Source organism: Cervus canadensis, chromosome 15 (assembly GCF_019320065.1).
Source record: "Cervus canadensis isolate Bull #8, Minnesota chromosome 15, ASM1932006v1, whole genome shotgun sequence".
In the NCBI taxonomy this organism is placed as follows: domain Eukaryota; kingdom Metazoa; phylum Chordata; class Mammalia; order Artiodactyla; family Cervidae; genus Cervus; species Cervus canadensis.
The window spans coordinates 17,807,360-17,825,751 of record NC_057400.1 but is presented as its reverse complement, the minus strand read 5'-3'; the positions used below and the strand labels follow the sequence as shown (position 1 = coordinate 17,825,751).

The window sequence follows — 18,392 nt, the reverse complement described above, 5'->3', positions numbered from 1 at the left end:
ACTGTGCCACTTGAGAAGCTTCACATACTAAGAGTTATTATTAAATATTTCATCATTCTGAAAAGGTATATGCAATTTACAAGAAGAAATCAAGATTAAACCAAAGAAAGAAATGTCTAATAGAATACATATTTCCATAAAGAAATAGAGGAGACAATTTCTGGATTAGGAAAAGCTCCTCAAGGCCTGGAAATCTCATCCCCTGGATAGCCAGCTTATCCTCCTGAGAGTACTATTGTCTAACCCTAGGAATCCTGTACTCAAACTATTCTCCAAATTTATGTGGGAAGGCTAGAAGGGGTAAGGAATGAATGCATTGCTCTGAAGCAAGGAATAGAAGCATTCTAAATTAACCAAGTCAAATTAGAAAAGTAGGTACATTTAGTGACTATTTTAAAAAGACTTTTATCCTACTAAGGTGACATAAACTGATTTTAATAGCAGTAGTATGGGGGGACAATCAGAGTTTTATAGCAACCCTTGCCCTTTAGAATGCATGCTTTGTCACTTTCAGAAGGCTTAGAATTGCTTACAAAGTGTGGGTTTCTTTTCTCCTTCTAAAGGCTTAGATCTAAAGCAAAGCAACATGGAATAGAATCTTCAGTGATCTAACAATGACAGATTGAAAGAATCATTGCATTAGTGAATGGTCATGTTTTGACTAAGCACATATAGCTTTGCAAACACTCAGAATTGAAACCCTAGCACAATGTATTCAAATTAAATGTGCGTATATTAAAAATCAGTGTACTGCAGCATGACTAATTTATGATAATGTCTGTTGTCCTTTTAAAATTGTAAATGCATCTAGAAAAGAATTAAGTTGTCATTTTTTTGCTGAACAGACGACCAAAATAAAGAGAACTGATCGAGCTTTATGTGTTTTACGCTCTAGTAATTTTTTATTGAATAGAGTGGGACTATTGATTATGGTAAGCTACTCTCAAGTGCAAAGCTCTTTGCTCTTCGGCAGATGACTTTGCCAGCCTAACTCCATGTATGCATTATTAATAGACTTCTATCACTACACACAGCACTTAGCAATACGTTAACTTTCTTAAACTAACAGGGGAACAAATCTTCCAACCAGGAGAACTGAAAGTGGCACAACAGGGACTCATGAAAAAATATGCACCAATAAAAGATGGACTCAATAAAAAGGCATCAGTCTCCTTCTGCTGAAACAATTTACAGATTCTTTGAAACTGCTATTTCTTTCCCAAAAAGATTCTCCTGAGGGTTCCAGGTCATGACTCCTTTACTCCTCAAGTGCTGTAGAAAAGCTGCTTAATTAAAATGATTTTTAAAAGCTTCCTTAAAGAACTCATTAATTCATTTAACCACCATTTATTGAGCTTCTATTATGTGCAAAGTGTTAAGGACTATGGTAGACAAACAATGGGAAAAGATCAGTAGATGTGGTAGGCAATGTGTGTGCCATTCTTTTCCAGAAGTCAAACTTTTACAAATGAAAAATCCACCTGCAATATGGGAGACCCAGGTTCAACCCCTGGGCCAGGAGGATCCTCTGGAGAAGGGAATGGCAACCTACTCCAGTATTTTTGCATGGGAAATCCCATGGACAGAGCAACCTGGCAGGCTACAGTCTAAGAGGTTGAAAAGAGTCAGATATGACTGACTAACATTAACTAATTGTGATCTCGTTTCTCACCCTTCTTGAACCTACTCTTTTTTTTTATGAACCTACTCTTATAACCAATGACGACAGAAGTTTTTTTTCTGGAAATCCAGACACACAGCAAAAGCAAGGCAGCCACTGGGGACCACTTTACATCAAGTTCTGTGTGTTCATTCATTCCCTGGGTAGCTGTCCATATTGAGTATTCTTTATGAAGCCAATCTTAGATGCCTGTTATAGAAACTGACTTGAATTCTTCACACACGTCATAGTAAGTATCAGCATGGAATAAAGCACCCTGTGAATAAAATTATTCTGGAACAGCACTACATTTGATGATCTATCCATTGTCTGTTGAGCATTTACTCTAAGCCAGGCACTTTTACAGATGTTACCCACTCTGAAGTAGAGGAGGCAGAAAAATAAACTAACAAAAAAATCCATATGTTTGGGATGAGTTATGGGAACATTACCAACTATTAAACACTCTTAAAGAACATAGTTATAAGGTTTGAAGACACACTAGTTTTTAATGAGAGTATTATCCAAGATTTTTAAAATGAATGAATTAAGACGGACTGAAATTTCCTGAGTCCTCCACCAGTCAGCACAGCGAAGGCTAAGCAGGTTTTGAACAAACCTCTTCAAGACACAACATCCCTCTTCTAACACTTACTTCATTCCAATGGGCAAAAGAAGCCAAATACTAAGCCAACTTTTATCTACCATCCCTTCTCTTGGCACCATTACTTGGCTTTAACACTCATCTAAAAAAAGTCATCAATTGATCCCCAGAGTTTTCTCAAGGGAAAAATAATTTTATATAGAAAACATAAAATCAGGTTCAATACCTTAAAGAGAAAATAGGAAGAAACAGCCTGGCCACAGCAGGTTGTTTTATAAGCACATCAAAGTGGGTAGAAGACCCACATAGACCTCTCAGAGTCTGCACAGACAGACCTTTTGGGAAGAATCTCTAGTTCACCCAAAACAGAGGTAAATTAACACATGCTAGAGGTAAGGAGAGACAGTTTATGAGGCCCCATATTTTTCAGTGTCAGACCAGGATGTTGAAGCAATGTTTAGGAAACTGTTTTTTCTGGGCAATAATTCACACACTCTATGTAAAATATCAGCCATACAGTGTCTGCCTAGAGATCTTCTTAAAAGTTTTACTCTATATTGGTCACTGTTACCTTTTAACAGCACTGTCTTATACTTATATTAAATTTTAAATGTTAAATTAACATTTAAGAAATACAACAGTCATTTTGGTGTGAAAGCTGTTGTCTCCTGGAGAGATTATAGAAGTTGCTGGTAGGTCATCCAAAGTATCAATTCCAAGAAAGATGTTGATAGTTTTCAGTATTCTTGTCTGTCACAGTGTGTTCAGACAGAAAAGGCTCTCTGCTTAAGTACAGAGTGTCTGGAGTCATAGCTGTTGCAGCATCAGGTCAACTGATGCTGTCTGTGTCCTCTGCCTTTTCTTATGCTATCCAGTAACCAGAGGTTCAAAATTGGGACGGAGGATGTAAAGGCTGTATATTGTCACCCTGCTTATTTAACTTATATGCAGAGTACATCATGCAAAACGCTGGGCTGGATGAAGCACAATCTGGCATCAAGATTGCCGGGAGAAATATCAATAACCTCAGATACAGATGGCATCACCCTTATGGCAGAACGTGAAGAGGAGCTAAGGAGCCTCTTGATGAAAGTGAAAGAGGAGAGTGAAAAAGCTAGCTTAAAAATCAACATTCGAAAAATGAAGATCATGGCATTTGGTCCCATCACTTCATGTCAAATAGATGGGAAAATAGCATTCCTTTGAAAACAAACTTAAGGCTATATGTGTGTGTACATGTGTGTGTGTTAGTTGCTCAGTTGTGTATGACTCTGTAAAACTAGCCTTAAGCTCTTTCTCTCACAAAAAGCTTAAGGCTATACAATGCTAACTCCCTTACATAGTTGACTCTTGAACAACTATAAGAGGTTAGGGGTGATGATGTTCCACAAAGTTAGAAAATTTGCTCTGTTAGTCCACCCTTTGTATCCAAGGTTCTATATCCATGGAATCAACCAACCTCAGATTGTGTAGTGCTGTATTATTTAGTATTGAAAAAAGTCTGTGTCTTAGAGGACCTGCACATTTCAAACCCCGGTTGCTGAAGTATCAACTGTAGTTCTAAAGTTTCCCAAGTTAGATTAACACAGGCTGGCCTCAGTCTTTCAGGTTAACTTATGCTAGATTCCTCAAGGAATTGCCAAAGTGTTCAGTGTTGGGCACTTTTCTAGCAGGGGCTCTTCTTGGTCACAATTGCTTTCATGGAATCATGCCTTAGGGACTGGCACTCACAGTGTTCAAGTGAAAATGTTGATTAGTGGATTCTAGGTCGTGAAAAGAGTAGCCCCCGAACTACACAACTAAAAACCATTGTGAACGGTAATATTATTGAAGGAAGTAGGAAGTAAGCATATCTCTAGCTCATCTCTTCTTGGAATACATATTCTTCCTCTAATTAACTGAAACGTTAATTTCCTCACTTCCTTGAAGTCCTCCTCCAAACCCCAGTCCTTGATCCCGCTTGTTCAAATGAAGCTTCTCTAATGACACTCTTTAATTCTATAACCTGAGCTGACCCCCATTACAGCATTCCAGAAGTCTCTATCTTTGCCCTGTTCTAATGATTCATTTTTTTCTATATTTCATACATAAACTATATAGTTTATTTCATTTATTACATTTATTTAGTATATCTTCACTAAAATTTAGGTTCCATAAGAGGAAGGGAACTTTGTCCAATCTATTTTCTAAGGTATCCCAAACATTTAATATAGTGCTTGGCACACAGCAAGAGTTTAGAGTATATTTACTGAAAAAAGGAAAACATCTCCAACAGCAAAGATGGTAGAAGGGTAAAACCAAATGACATTCCAAGAGAGGACATTTACCTACTAAGGAGAAGGATGGTGAATTAAATTTCTTGATACATATGAAGTGCTCATGAATTCTAGGAAAAGAGAAATGGACATTTTTGATCCCTAAGAGATTTTTGTTTCTATTTCCCTTATTCATGATTAATTTTAATCACCGGTGTCAAACTAGAAACAAAAGTTAACATACCATCTTTATGGGCTTCCTGGGGTAGAGGCCACAGCTCAAATCTCAGACAAATAAGAATGTCAGCCAATGTTAATTTTGTTGTTATTTAAGTGTGCTCCTTCCCACCACCAACTAGAATCATTAGAAAACACACCATTCTCCCTAGAAAAACCTGGTTGGTATTCAGTGAATTTTCTAAGACTCCGATCTCCTAAAAATTCACTCTTTGAGAAGGTTTTTAGAAAATGTCATACTCAGTAACATTTCTATACAGCAGATCGAGAGGCCCAGGTTAACCTCTAATGAATTTTTTGTCAGGACCTGTTTTCCAATGTGAAAGTTCAATCAAATGAAGCTCAAAGCAGAAATTAATCTTGGATAAATCTTATATGCAGAGTATATCATGTGAAATGCCTGGCTGGATGAAGCACAGGCTGGAATCAATGCATAACCTCAGATATGCAGATGACACCACTCTTAGGGCAGAAAGCAAAGAAGAACTAAAAAGCCTCTTGATGACAATGAAAGAAGAGGGTGAAAAAGTTGGCTTAAAACTCAACATACAGTAAACTAAGATCATGGCATCTGGTCCCATCAGTTCAGTTCAGTTCAGTTCAGTCGCTCAGTGATATCCGACTCTTTGGGATCCCGGAACTTACTCAAACTCATGTCCATCGAGTCGGTGATATCATCCAGCCATCTCATCCTCTGTTGTCCCCTTCTCCTCCCGCCCCCAATCCCTCCCAGCATCAGGGTCTTTTCCAATGAGTCAACTCTTCACATAAGGTGGCCAAAGTACTGGAGTTTCAGCTTCAGCATCTGGTCCCATCACTTCATGGCAAATAGATGGGGAAACAATGGAAACAGTGACAGACTTTGTTTTCTTGTGCTCCAAAATCACTGCAGATGATGACTGCAGCCATGAAATTAAAAGATGCTTGCTACTTGGAAGAAAAGCTATGACGAACCTAGACAACATATTAAAAAGCAGAGACATTACTTTGCCAACAAAGGTCTGTCTAGTCAAAGCTATGCTTTTTCCAGTAGTCATGTGCAGGTGTAAGAGTTGTACTATAAAGAAAGCTGAGCACCAAAGAATTGATGCTTTTGAACTGTGGTCTTAGAGAAGACTGTTGAGAGTCCCTTGGACTGCAAGGAGATCCAACCTTTCTATCCTAAAGGAAATCAGTCCTGAATATTCATTGGAACGACTGATGCTTAAGTTGAAGCTCCAATACTTTAGACACCTGATGCGAAGAACTGACTCACTGGAAAAGACCCTGATGCTGGGAAAGATCGAAGGCACGAGGAGAAGAGGACAACAGAGGATGAGATGGTTGGATGGCATCACCGACTCGATGGACATGATTTTGAATAAGTTCCAGGAGTTGGTGATAGAGGGGAAGCCTGGCTTGCTAAAGTCCATGGAGTTGCAAAGATTTGGACATGACTGAGTGTCTGAACTGAACTGAGCTGAACATCTTGAAGTATTACCATTCTATGGTATTTTGTTGGGAAAAACAACACATATGAATGCACATATATGTGTATCTAAACCCTCATCTGGGTGTATGTCTTCACTAACATGAGAGTCAGTGTTAGGTATTGAAAAGATCACTGACCTTGAAGTCAAATGGACTTCAACTTGAATAAAAAAAGATAATACCAATTTACATCATTTTTACTATTAAACATGTCCCATTTAGATGATACACTTCATATTATTCCAAATAATCTTTATAACATCTCTGGTAAAGTTATTGACCTAAAGCATATACTCAATAAAAGGCAGTCATTCTAAACAAAAGTTGATACAACTAAACTTCTTCAACATCTTCAGGGAGGTACCATTCTTACTTACAAGAGAACTGCATAGTTATTAACAAAGAAAAGAAAAAAACGGAGGGATATTTATAATTCAAAAAATGGTTGAAAATAGCAGGAAAAGGTCGTCAGCCATTCCTTGAAAAGGATGAAGGAAAAAAGCACACATGTGAAGTTATCATTTAACTCAGATTCTATTCCTGGCAGCCTAACATTGAGAATCTTCCTAAACTAGGCCTCCATAGGGAAAAAATAATCTTTAAATCACCCAGAAGAATAACTTTCTATTCTATTAAATTATTATAGAATAGGTAATATGCCAAAGAATGTTCAAAGTACCACACAATTACACTCATCTCACAAGCTAGCAAAGTAATACTCAAAATTCTCCAAGTCAAGCCTTCAACAGTACGTGAACCAAGAACTACCAGATGTTCAGGTGGATTTAGAAAAGGCAGAAGAACCAGAGATCAAACTGCCAACATCTGTTGAATCATAGGAAAAGCAAGAGAGTTCCATAAAAACATCTACTTCTGCTTCATTGACTATGCCAAAGCCTTTGACTGTGTGGATCACAACAAACTGAAAAATTCTTATAGAGATGGGAATACCGACCACCTCACCTGCCTACTGAGAAACCTATATGCAAGTCAAGAAGCAACAGTCAGAACCAGACATGGAACAATGGACTGGTTTCAAATTGGGAAATGGACTGGTTTCAAATTGGGAAAAATAGGTCAAGGTATATTGTCACCCTGCTTATTTAAGTATATCATGTGAAATGCTGGACTTGATGACACACAAACTGGAATCAAGATTGCCAGGAGAAATATGAATAACCTCAGATATGAAGATGACACCACCCTTATGGCAGAAAATGAAGAGAAACTGAAGAGCCTCTTTATAAAAGTGAAAGAGAAGAATGAAAAAGCTGGCTGAAAACTCAACATTCAGAAAACTAAGATCATAGCATATAGTCCCATCACTTCATGGCAAATAGATGGGGAAACAATGGAAACAGTGACAGACTTTGTTTTCTTGGGCTCCAAAATCACTGCAGATGGTGACTGCAGCCATGAAATTAAAAGATGCTTGCTCCTTGGAAAAAATGCTATGACCAACCTAGACAGCACATTAAAAAGCAGAGACATTTCTTTGCCGACAAAGTTCCATCTCGTGAAAGCTATTGTTTTTCCAGTAGTCATGTATAGATGTGAGAGTTGGACTATAAAGCTGAGTGTTGAAGAATTGATGGTTTTGAATTACGGTATTGGTGAAGACTGTTGAGAGTCTCTTGGACTCCAAGGAGATCAAACCAGTCAAACCTAAAGGAAATCCTGAATATTCATTGGAAGGACTGATGCTGAAGCTGAAGCTCCAATACTTTGGCCACCTGATGCAAAGAACTGACTCATTGGAAAAGATCCTGATGCTGGGAAAGATTAAAGGCAGGAGGAGAAGGGGACGATAGAGGATGAGACGGTTGGATGGCATGAGTCTGAGCAAGCTCCGGGAGCTGGTAATGGACAGGGAAGGTTGGCATGCTGCAGTACATGGGGTCACAAAGAGTCAGAGACTACTGAGTAACTGAATTGAACTCATTACAGTATGCCTTCCAAGGGGAGATTCTCTTACTGGCAGAAATGAACCCACCTGAAAATAACAATAAGAATCAGTACACCTGTAGGGCCTCCTACGTGCTAAGCAGTGGGATAGACGGGGCTAGTCTGCAGCTCTTCAGCCTCCAACACAGGCAGCATATTTAGACACATGTTATTGAAGAGGGGAATGTGCTAAAGAAGTTGTATAGCTTTTTCAAACATATACAGCTAATAAGTAACGGTATACAATTTTAACCCAAGGTTTATCCAAGTTCAAAAAGGACAGAGACCTCAGGTTTTATTTCCAATCTCATGCTTTGCCCCAAAACTAGTGTCTTGAAAGATTGAATACATACTTAATACAATTAGGAAGGATTCTGTGACAGTAGGTTAACCTGTCAAGATTCAGGAACTACATCTGCTTTCTCTGCTTTTTCAGGCAAGAAATGGTGTAAATTTAAGTAGCCATCTTACAAAAAAATGAACAGCCAATATGTAACGAGTATGTTGAATCGACCCAGATTTCTATGGTGAGGTGGAGGAAGTGAGTGACTAAGAATGTGAAAAGAGGAACTTGCTCAGTGATACCCCACTCCCCAACCTCTGCCCTCCTCTTACATGCATTCTTTCAAGTATAAGGAATAGCCAGGCCTATCAACAACACTAGGTGAGTTTGTAACCTGCTTACACTTCACATATCCCAGGCGATTAATTCCTACAGTAAGTTATGTTTTGCTTCACTGTTTCACTGAGGAAATTGTCTCAAATCTTAGAGACAATAAGAAACGAGAAAGATCTATTAAATATAGCTACAGACTTAAGATATAGTTCAGGGCAGCTGTGCAGCAGGAATTATCACAAATTCATCCCCAACCGACTTCTGCACAACTTCTATCATTATCAGACTGAGTCCATTGTAAGCCAACACCAGATGAAAATACACTGGGGTCTTCACCAAAGGCAACACTATCAGGCAAAATATAACCAATGTCAAGGTCTTCAATTTAGCTATTCATTTATGTCAACCCTTTTCCAACATTTTCCATTTCCCTAGGGACCTGAAATAGAAACAGTGCCCCAGGGTGGCAGTGAATTTCAGAGAAAGAGTGTCATTAGAATCAGGGGGCTGTCATTCATTAACTAAATAACCTCAGAAATTGCTTAATCTCTCTAAGCATCAATGGCTTTATTTACAAAATGACGATGCTGATGAATGACTTCTTAGGTTATCAGAAAAACTAGGTCTGGCACATCAGGCAATGATAACTAATGGCTATTAAACATTTATGATGTGGCAGGTGCTGGATGAAGTGAGTATGGCTAGTAGAAGAGTAACCTGAGATACTAGATTTAACTCACTTGCCAAAATGCAGATAACTGGAAAGTTCTCAGAAGTAGGATTGGAGGTCAGGGAATCAACGCAGCCTATGCCCTTATCCTACTGCATTCTACTGCCTAATATGAAACTTTGCACTGAGTAAAGACTCGACAAGTATGAGACACAGTTACAGTGATTGGTAACATGTCTATATCACATACAATCAGATTATATAGAACAACTGAACACTCATGTCAAAGAATACACTATACCTGGGACACAAGTGCAGAAGCTCCCCTTCAACAATGCAGGCTTCTTTCTTGAGAAGTTCAGGGCAATCCTTCCCACCTCCAAGAGCAATGTGCTTCACATCGCGGCTCCTGCTCCTAAATCCTGGCGAGAGACTCCCTGAACGACAGGTCTTAGAGCAGGGGCTCCAGGAAGACCACTCAGTGGTTTCACAGTCTTTCGGCATGATGCAGGACTGGACAGTCAAAGGGAAGGAATCTTGCATGCAAAGGCTGAAGGAACAGAAACAGAAAACAGCAGGCCATGGGCTAAATGAGTGCAATCACATTATGAAGTACCTAGTTGGATTAAAAACAAAAACAAACAAAAAACCCTGAAACCTGGGTTTTTCAAGTTTTCAAGATAAGCTCTCAAGTAAGAGAAAAAAAATTTTTTTAATGTTAGAGGCATCATGATAAACCTATTGAAGGTCTTAAATGTTAAGAATGAACATTCGATTTCATCTGAAACTGTGAAGTTACAATGTTTCACTCTCACAAGACACATAAGTAAGATGAGTCTATCTTGTACCTTGTCCAAAGCATCCTCCGAAATAATGGAGGTTTTTCTCCTGTGTTTTCACTTTCTGATACAGCCTACAGTTACTCTTTGTTCAGTGGTCCTCAGAGTCACATAGGGCACTGTGCTTCACAGGCATTTTCTTAACAACAGTCTCATGAGTTTACCTATTATTACGCCCATTTGTAAATGAGAAAACTTAAGATCAGGAAGGCTAATTCATTTGTGTAAGGCCACATAAAAGTAAATGTAAGCTTTTGAGTATTAATCTGTCCATTCTTTTACATACTGGTCTATTAAAAATAAACAAATGGGGCATTATGTTTCCCCATTTTGTTAGGCTCAATACATCAATTTCCTCATCTGCAAAACTGAAGTGCTTTGAAATGCTAACAATGTAATTGGAAAACAGATAAATAAATAAAAAGATATGATAATGTGGTAAACTCAACATAAAATAATTTCCAATGATGAAGAGAAAAACTAATGAGGCAGTGATAGACCACACAGGAAAGCTGGGGGTACGGGTAGGGGGACAATTCTAAAACAGAAGGACATCTGAAATACACTTTAAAAAATTATGGGAACTTCTCAGGCACAGAAAGAAGACTATTTTAAGTCAAATAAGTAGCATATTTGAAGCCTTGAGATAAAGTTTGTGGGCATAGGAACCAGCGGTATGCTACAACTGGATATACTATTCAACGAGGACCAACTGTAAAATTTTCAGAATTTTGCAAGCCGGTTGATTTCATGTAACTAGCTTAAAATTAGCCATGGTCAGAGTAGTTACACTATAGACATCAGCAAATGCTACAAATGAAGCCCCTGCCCTACCCTGACCCTTCAGCCAACAGAACTGGTGGTCAAATATTCACAAGCACACCAATGGCAGAAAGTAAGAACCATAAATGGACACACTTATGGCACATAAAACTCAAAGAGGAAAGTGAATAAATATGAGGAATGTAGTTCTGTAAAAAGTATGTCTGGAAAAGCTTCATGTCATGGACTAAGGACTTTGGATTTAATTGAGTATTAAATAATTTTAAGTGGAGGAAGTCAGATTCATGTAGGAAGATAATAATTCAAGTATTAATTGACATTCTTTGCTTTTTCATTTTGTTTTGTTAGTATTTCCCTTCTTCAGTCAAAGACATCCATTACTTTGGATGAAAGAAAAGGATAATTTTGACAGGAATATAAATCAAAGAAAGGGTTCAAACACTGTTCAAACGCTGACTTTCAAAACTGGGCCTATGAAAACCTGGTGGAACAACAGCTACAGATAGGGTTTGGCAATTGTTACTTTGTATTTAAAAGGAGATAAGTATTAAAATATTTCCAAATTTCTGACTTGGAAAAATAATGAAAATTAAGGGAGCCAATAAAGAAATAGATTATAGAAGAGAGTGCAGGGGAGAATACTATATGTTTATACTCGGCCAGATCAATGAATAAAATATGGTGAGATTTCAATACAGATGTCCTTCATGAAGGGGCTTCCCAGGTGGCACCAGTGGTAAAGAACCACCCCCCGCCCCCCACCGCCACTGCAGGAGATATAAGAGACATGGTTCGATCTCTGGGTGGGGAAGATTCCCTGTAGAAGGGCATGGCAACCCACTCCAGTACTCTTGCCTGGAGAATTCCATGGACAGAGGAGCCTGGCAGGCTACAGTCCATAGGGTGGCAAAGAGTCGGACATGACTGAAGCAACTTAGCAAGCTTGCGTGCATGCATCCTTCATGAAACCACAGAGAGTTAGTATGGTTTTCAAACTTCACAATGATATAAACTTTTGGTACAATATTTTTTAAAGTCTATTCAGATCATGTGATTCCCTTCAAAATGAAAAAGTAATGTATACTTCATTATCATTACTCACTTCAATTAGATATCTGGAGGTCTTGGGATTGAGATAAAATAGGAAGAATCCTTGTTGAAAATTTCCCACCTAAATCATAATGTACCATCATTGTACAATGGGGAGAAAGGAAGGAAGGACCACCTCTTTTAAACTTATGACACAACAGACAGCTGTTAATTAACAAATTATAGGTTTTGACTTTTCAGAAGTCATAATTGGCTGAGTTGTGTCCTGACACACATTCATATGTTGAAGTCCTAACCTTCAATATCTCAGAATGTAAATGTACTTGAAGATAAAGTCTTTAAAGCAATAATTAAGTTAACATGTGGTTATGAGGGTAGGCCCTAATCCAGTATGACTGGTGTCCTTATAAGAAGAGATTAGGACACAGACACAAACAGAGGGAAGAGTATAAGAAGATATGGAAAGAAGACAATCTTCTACAAGCCAAGGAGAGAGGTCTTGGAAGAAATCAGTCCTGCTGACACCTGATCCACCCTCCAGAATTGTGACCAAATAAATGTCTGTTGTTTAAGTTACAGTCTATGCTATTTTGTTAAGGTAGCCCTAATAAATGGATTTAATAAAGTTTCTAAATTTGCTCATACTTTTAAAGAGTTTTAATTTCCAAAGTTGATTTTCTTCTTCTTTTCATAATGAAGATCCCACACTATACAGTCCTCTGTCTACAGAAGTAGTGGTTTGGTCCTTACCATTTGCCAGTTGTCATTCTCATCTTCCCTGAACTACCTTTTCCTATTGGACCAGAAGAAGGGGTAAGACTCCTACAGTACAAGCATTTGCATGGAATTGGGTGAATTAATCAAGGGTTTTTGTAACTCTGAAAACAGCTTCTAGTTCTTGGAATTAGGAAGGGCATATGTTTTAATGATTACATATTTCCTATTTCAATGTTATAATTTAATAGCAATATTTAATATTATTTTTACCAACTTACCTCCTTTATTGAAAAGAGTAATCATAAAAGGTACCACATAGAGCCCTGGTCTAACATCATCAAGTGAGATTACTTCTTTTTCTGAAATAGTGGATTAAGCACTAAATGGCCTATCAGAAGTATCTGTATCCCGAATTCTGTATCAAAACACATTTGCATGACCTTAGTCTTAAGGCTACTTAGCTTCATTACCTACAGAAAAAAAGAATAATAAAATGTGATCTGCTTACCCTGTCCGGAGTTATAGTATTAATATCTTTCAGCCCAAGTAGATTTACCTTATAAACTAAAGCCCCAAACAAAGATTATTGTCTATACACAAATAAGACTCAATTCTTTAACAGAAGGTGATATGCCTTTTTAATAAAACAGACATATACTGCTAATTTAGCTTTTAAAAAAAGACAGAAAAGCCGAGGTAATTAAACCTCCTTGACATTTATAGAGTATGTTGTCATTTGCAAATTACTTCACAAGTATTCAAATGTAAAGGAAACCTTTGAAACGAAAAATTACTCTAGTTATTATTACTTCCTCTGGAAATGTAAGGAAATCTCTTTACTTACAAAATAAGGACAGAAATGAAAGTTTTATAAGTTTATAAGAAAACTTATAAAAACCAACAGAAAATTACCCTCATTTCATTTACGCTTCAATTACTACTTTAAGAGAATATTAAAGAAACATTCAGAAAAGCTGAGTAATATAACAAACACTCCCATACTCTACTAGCAAAAGCTAACATTTAGCTTCAGATTTCATTAAATAAATGTTTAAAAATTATAAATTCAGGTAAATAACCTGTGTCTTTTACAATCTTAGTTCCATCTCTCTTCTTCATACATAGCCACTACCTTGAAATTGATTTCTATTATTCTCCACACATTTTTGTATTTTAAGTAGGTATATGTTCAGAAATAACATTTATTGTCTGGTATGTTTTCAAATTTTTACTTAAATATTCCTTTATTATTCATATTACTCTGGAAATCATTTTTCTCATTTGATATTATGACTTCTACATCCATTTGAAAAATGCAGATATGGCACATTCATTTTTATTAGTGAGCAATATTCCAACAAGAATACAGGGCAATTTATTTATTCATCTTCTCATTAGTATACCTTTTGGCTGTGCTTAATTTCTTTTGATTCCATAGGATTATGTTTTAAACTTCCTTTTGCATGTCTCGATGTTGCTATACATCTGTGAGCAAATTCCCTAGTATTTTTGCCTGAAATTGGGCCATAAATATTCAGGTAAAGCAATATAACAGGTATTGCGGTATTTTTCCTTTCCTACATGCTAAAAAGTCTTGGTATTATTAGACTTTTTTTCCCCAAATGTTGAGAAATTGTATTTGTTTTTTTCCAGGTTACCACTGAGCTGTATTTGTATTTTTCTTGAATCATTAGTGACTACTCAGATTTCTATCCTATGAATTTACCATTCATATTGTTTGTGCATTGTGATAGGTAGACTGCTGCTGCTGCTAAGTCACTTCAGTCGTGTCTGACTCTGTGCGACCCCATAGATGGCAGCCCACCAGGTTCCCCCATCTCTGGGATTCTCTAGGCAAGAACACTGGAGTGGGTTGCCATTTTCTTCTCCAGCACATGAAAGTGAAAAGTGAAAGTGAAGTCGCTCAGTCGTGTCCAACTCTTAGCGACCTCATGGACTGCAGCCTACCAGGCTCCTCTGTCCATGGGATTTTCCAGGCAAGAGTACTGGAGTGGGGTGCCATTGCCTTCTCCGGATAGGTAGACTAGTGGTCCCCCAAAGATGTCCATATCCTAATTCCTGAAAGCTGTGAACACGTCTAAGCTGTGAACCTTACCTGCTAACAGAAATTTTGCAGATGCAAAGATATTGAGAGGAAGAGATGATCCTGGATTATTCAGATGAGCCCAATATAACTATTAAACAGCCCAAAGGGAGGCAAAGGGGCCAGAGATAGAAAAGCAGATGTGATAATAGAATCAGAACCCACGTCTCTTATGTCCTCCTTCATTGGCAGGTGAGTTCTTTACCACTAGCACCACCTGGGAAGCCCAACAGAATCAGAGGCTGGGATAATATAAGGCCATGACCCAAGGAAAGTGGGTAGCCTCTAGAAACAGGAAAAATGCAAGAAAATATTCTCCCCTAGAACCTCCAGAGACAAACAGAATAATATCTTTATTTCAAGATTTCTTAACCTTAACGCTTCTGACCTCCAAAACTATAGGATAGTATATTTACATTGCTTTAAGCCTCTTGGTTTGTTATAATTTGTTATAGAATCTATAGGAAACTAATACATCTTTCTAGTGGGATGACTTTTTCTTATTTAAGATGAAAACTTACACACATTATAACTGATGAAAGTAAATACAGAGAGAGAAATACAAATTCTACATAGTAACCTGCTGTTTTTCCCTTATGCTACAAATAACTTTTCTCATATTATTTTTAATTTGTATATAGTGTTTTTTGTGGTATGCAATATTTAGTTTGTTTTTCAGTCTTTCCCTTTATAGTTTGTGCCTTTTTTTTTTCACCATGTACAAAACTTTTTTTCTCCTATCCCAATGTCATAAGTTATACTCTCATATTTTTCCTTCTAGAGAACTTTTATATTTCTGATTTCCTATTTAGGTCATCACTCAATTTGATATATATTTTCATATGTGGTGTTTTATAGGAAGGAACTCCTATTTTGGAAACATCAACATTAAACTCATTTGTCCTTGTTTAACCTATATAATTCTGTTTTTTCCCAATTTTCAGTATTGTTTTTCTTTCAAAGAGATTTCCTCAATTATCTTTAAACTTTTTAATGAATTTAAACATATTTTACAATCAAATTTTAATGTCCAATATTTCTTTCTTATTTCCTAATTTATTTTAACATTATTTTACTTTTATTTCATGAATGAAATATTTAATATCTTTGATAATATTATATATAACTTTTTAAATTTACTTTACTGATCCTTTACTCTTATGGAGTAAAATGAAGTACCATAAGCACAGAAGGGAAGCTCTTTGATCACAGGTGAGGCTCATTGAAACATTTCTGTTGGCTGATTATGCAGAACTCAAGACTATTTTATTGGAGACCGTCAAATGCTGGTCTCCATCAGTCTTTACCCTGTAGCTCACATTTTCCCTAAGATAGCAATTCTGCTATCTCTTGCACTGTGTATAGAGCCAGTCATCAGCTTTATGAAAACTGATTAGAGAAAGAGCTGTCAGAAAACTCACACACTATGGATGGGTTTTCACTTAACCTGCATGTTCAGAGGACAATGTTTCACACTTAAGACTATGTTCTGCAGAGAAGGGAGTAATTTTCAGGCACACTGAACACATTTGTCATCAGAGTTGCTTCCTACTGCCTATAATTCTTAAACCTTCTAAGAATCTTATATTGGTCAGAGTAGAATAGGCTATATTATGGTAACAAATAAACCCTGGAATCTCTATGACTTAAAATAAATGTTCACTTTCCCTTCACAAACACTTTGGTCTCTGATGCAGTTTATCAGCATTCCTAGAAGACTCTCTTCTACCTAAAGACTTAAGGATTCAGTTCATACTCTCTCTCTCTCTCTCTTTAATTTGGTTCTGCCACGTCTTCGCTGTGGCAGGCAGGATCTTGCATCTTCATTGTGACATGTGGATTCTTTAGTTGTGGCACCCTGGGTGTTCAAACTTTTGTTGTGGCATGCAAACTCTTAGCTGCAGCTTGTAGGATCTAGTTGCTTGACCAGGGATTGAACCCAGGCCCCCTGTACTGGGAACATGGAGTCTTAGCCACTGGACCCAGGGAAGCCCCTGGACCCAGGGAAGCCCCTGTATTCATCTTATAAATTCACCATCTAGAATATGTGGCTTCCAAGTTCACCTTTAGGTAGAAAAGTAGAGAGAGCAAGAGGACAGCCCAAAGGGATTTATGATTTTGACCTGTAAATGGCTTATGTTACTCCTGCCTACATTGCATTGGCCAGAGCTCAGTCAAACGGCTCCAGTATAACTGCGAAGGAGACAGTGAAGTATGTTTCTGTGTGTGACGGAAGAGGCAAAAATGTGACAGGAAAATGGCTTTGTGTCTGATACAGCTGTGTCATGAAAACTGGTCTGCCTCTGGCAGGTCGTCCAACGGAAGGGGGAGCATTCGGCTTTTCCACCCTGCTAGGTAAACCACCACGCATCCATCTACTTTCCAGCTTCCTATATTTGCTGACTTTCGTTTAAACTATTATATCCTTTTCTATTATATTTCTCCTTGAGAGTTCATGCCTTTTTTTATTCCTTTACTGTGATTTAAGTAGGGTTCCAGAATACAGCAGTAATAAATGGTTATGTTCGGTTTGCCGTATTTAACCAAAAACTGAAAAAGTCCTCTGACACAAACCTTTGCAAAAGCCACATAATTGTCTATTCAATAACTCAACATATTTCTACAGAGCTAAATCTTCCCTACATGTGGAAAAACACTGGCTAGAAGTAATTAAAAATGGATGAGTGAAATATTGAATTGTGAAAGAATTTTCATTTCCATTATGCTTGTTCTAAATTATGTAATATTTGTTTATAGCCTTTAGTACTTGCAAAATACACTTTACAGTTAAAAGGTTATTTTTATAGAAGTACAATTGCAACTAACTAAGAAAGTGCTTTAGCAAGCTTAATAAAACTGGGAGCTGTTCAAACGTACAGATATTCCAATTATTTAGCAAAAATACTGTTATCCATATGGTAGCAGCTACCCAAATTATAGCATAATAAGCAGAGAACAGTTGCTTCTAGGCCTTACACATTGTAACTTAGAGAATGATTGCAAGATCACATTGTGAAAATACCAGGGAATAAAATGTGAATGGTAAAACGGAGCGAGAAGAACCAGAACCTAGATAGGCTTAAGAAAGAATAGATTTGGGAAACCAGATAGAATATATGCTATTTATTTTTAATGATTTTGACTCCAAATTGGTTGCATTTTTCTCCCATCAGTCAAACTAATAGGAATATCTCAGAAATAAGAATAATAACCTGAAGAAGAAAAACATGCACATATCAGGTTTATGTTAAATCCCTTGCCACTTCAGAAACGAGACTAAAAGTAAGCTGCCTACTACCTATATGATTCAATGAATCAAGACAATTGAAAAAGTTGAGTTTTTTAACTTTTGTCTGGAAACCAACTTTGAAAATTTAAGCAACAGTTTAAAATTATCATGAAAATAATTAAGAATTCCTGAGAAATTTTAATTGGAAGATTAT

General features: G+C 37.2%; 1 protein-coding gene across 1 annotated transcript in view; it reads right to left on the bottom strand.

Moving 5' to 3' along the window:
- The window catches only part of THSD7B (thrombospondin type 1 domain containing 7B), a 993,808-nt gene that overhangs the window by 597,106 nt on the left and 378,310 nt on the right, over positions 1-18,392 (bottom strand). The window contains exon 4 of the mRNA XM_043487921.1: positions 9,758-10,006. Coding sequence (XP_043343856.1) covers positions 9,758-10,006 — 249 coding nt within the window. The remainder of the gene's footprint in view (positions 1-9,757; positions 10,007-18,392) is intronic.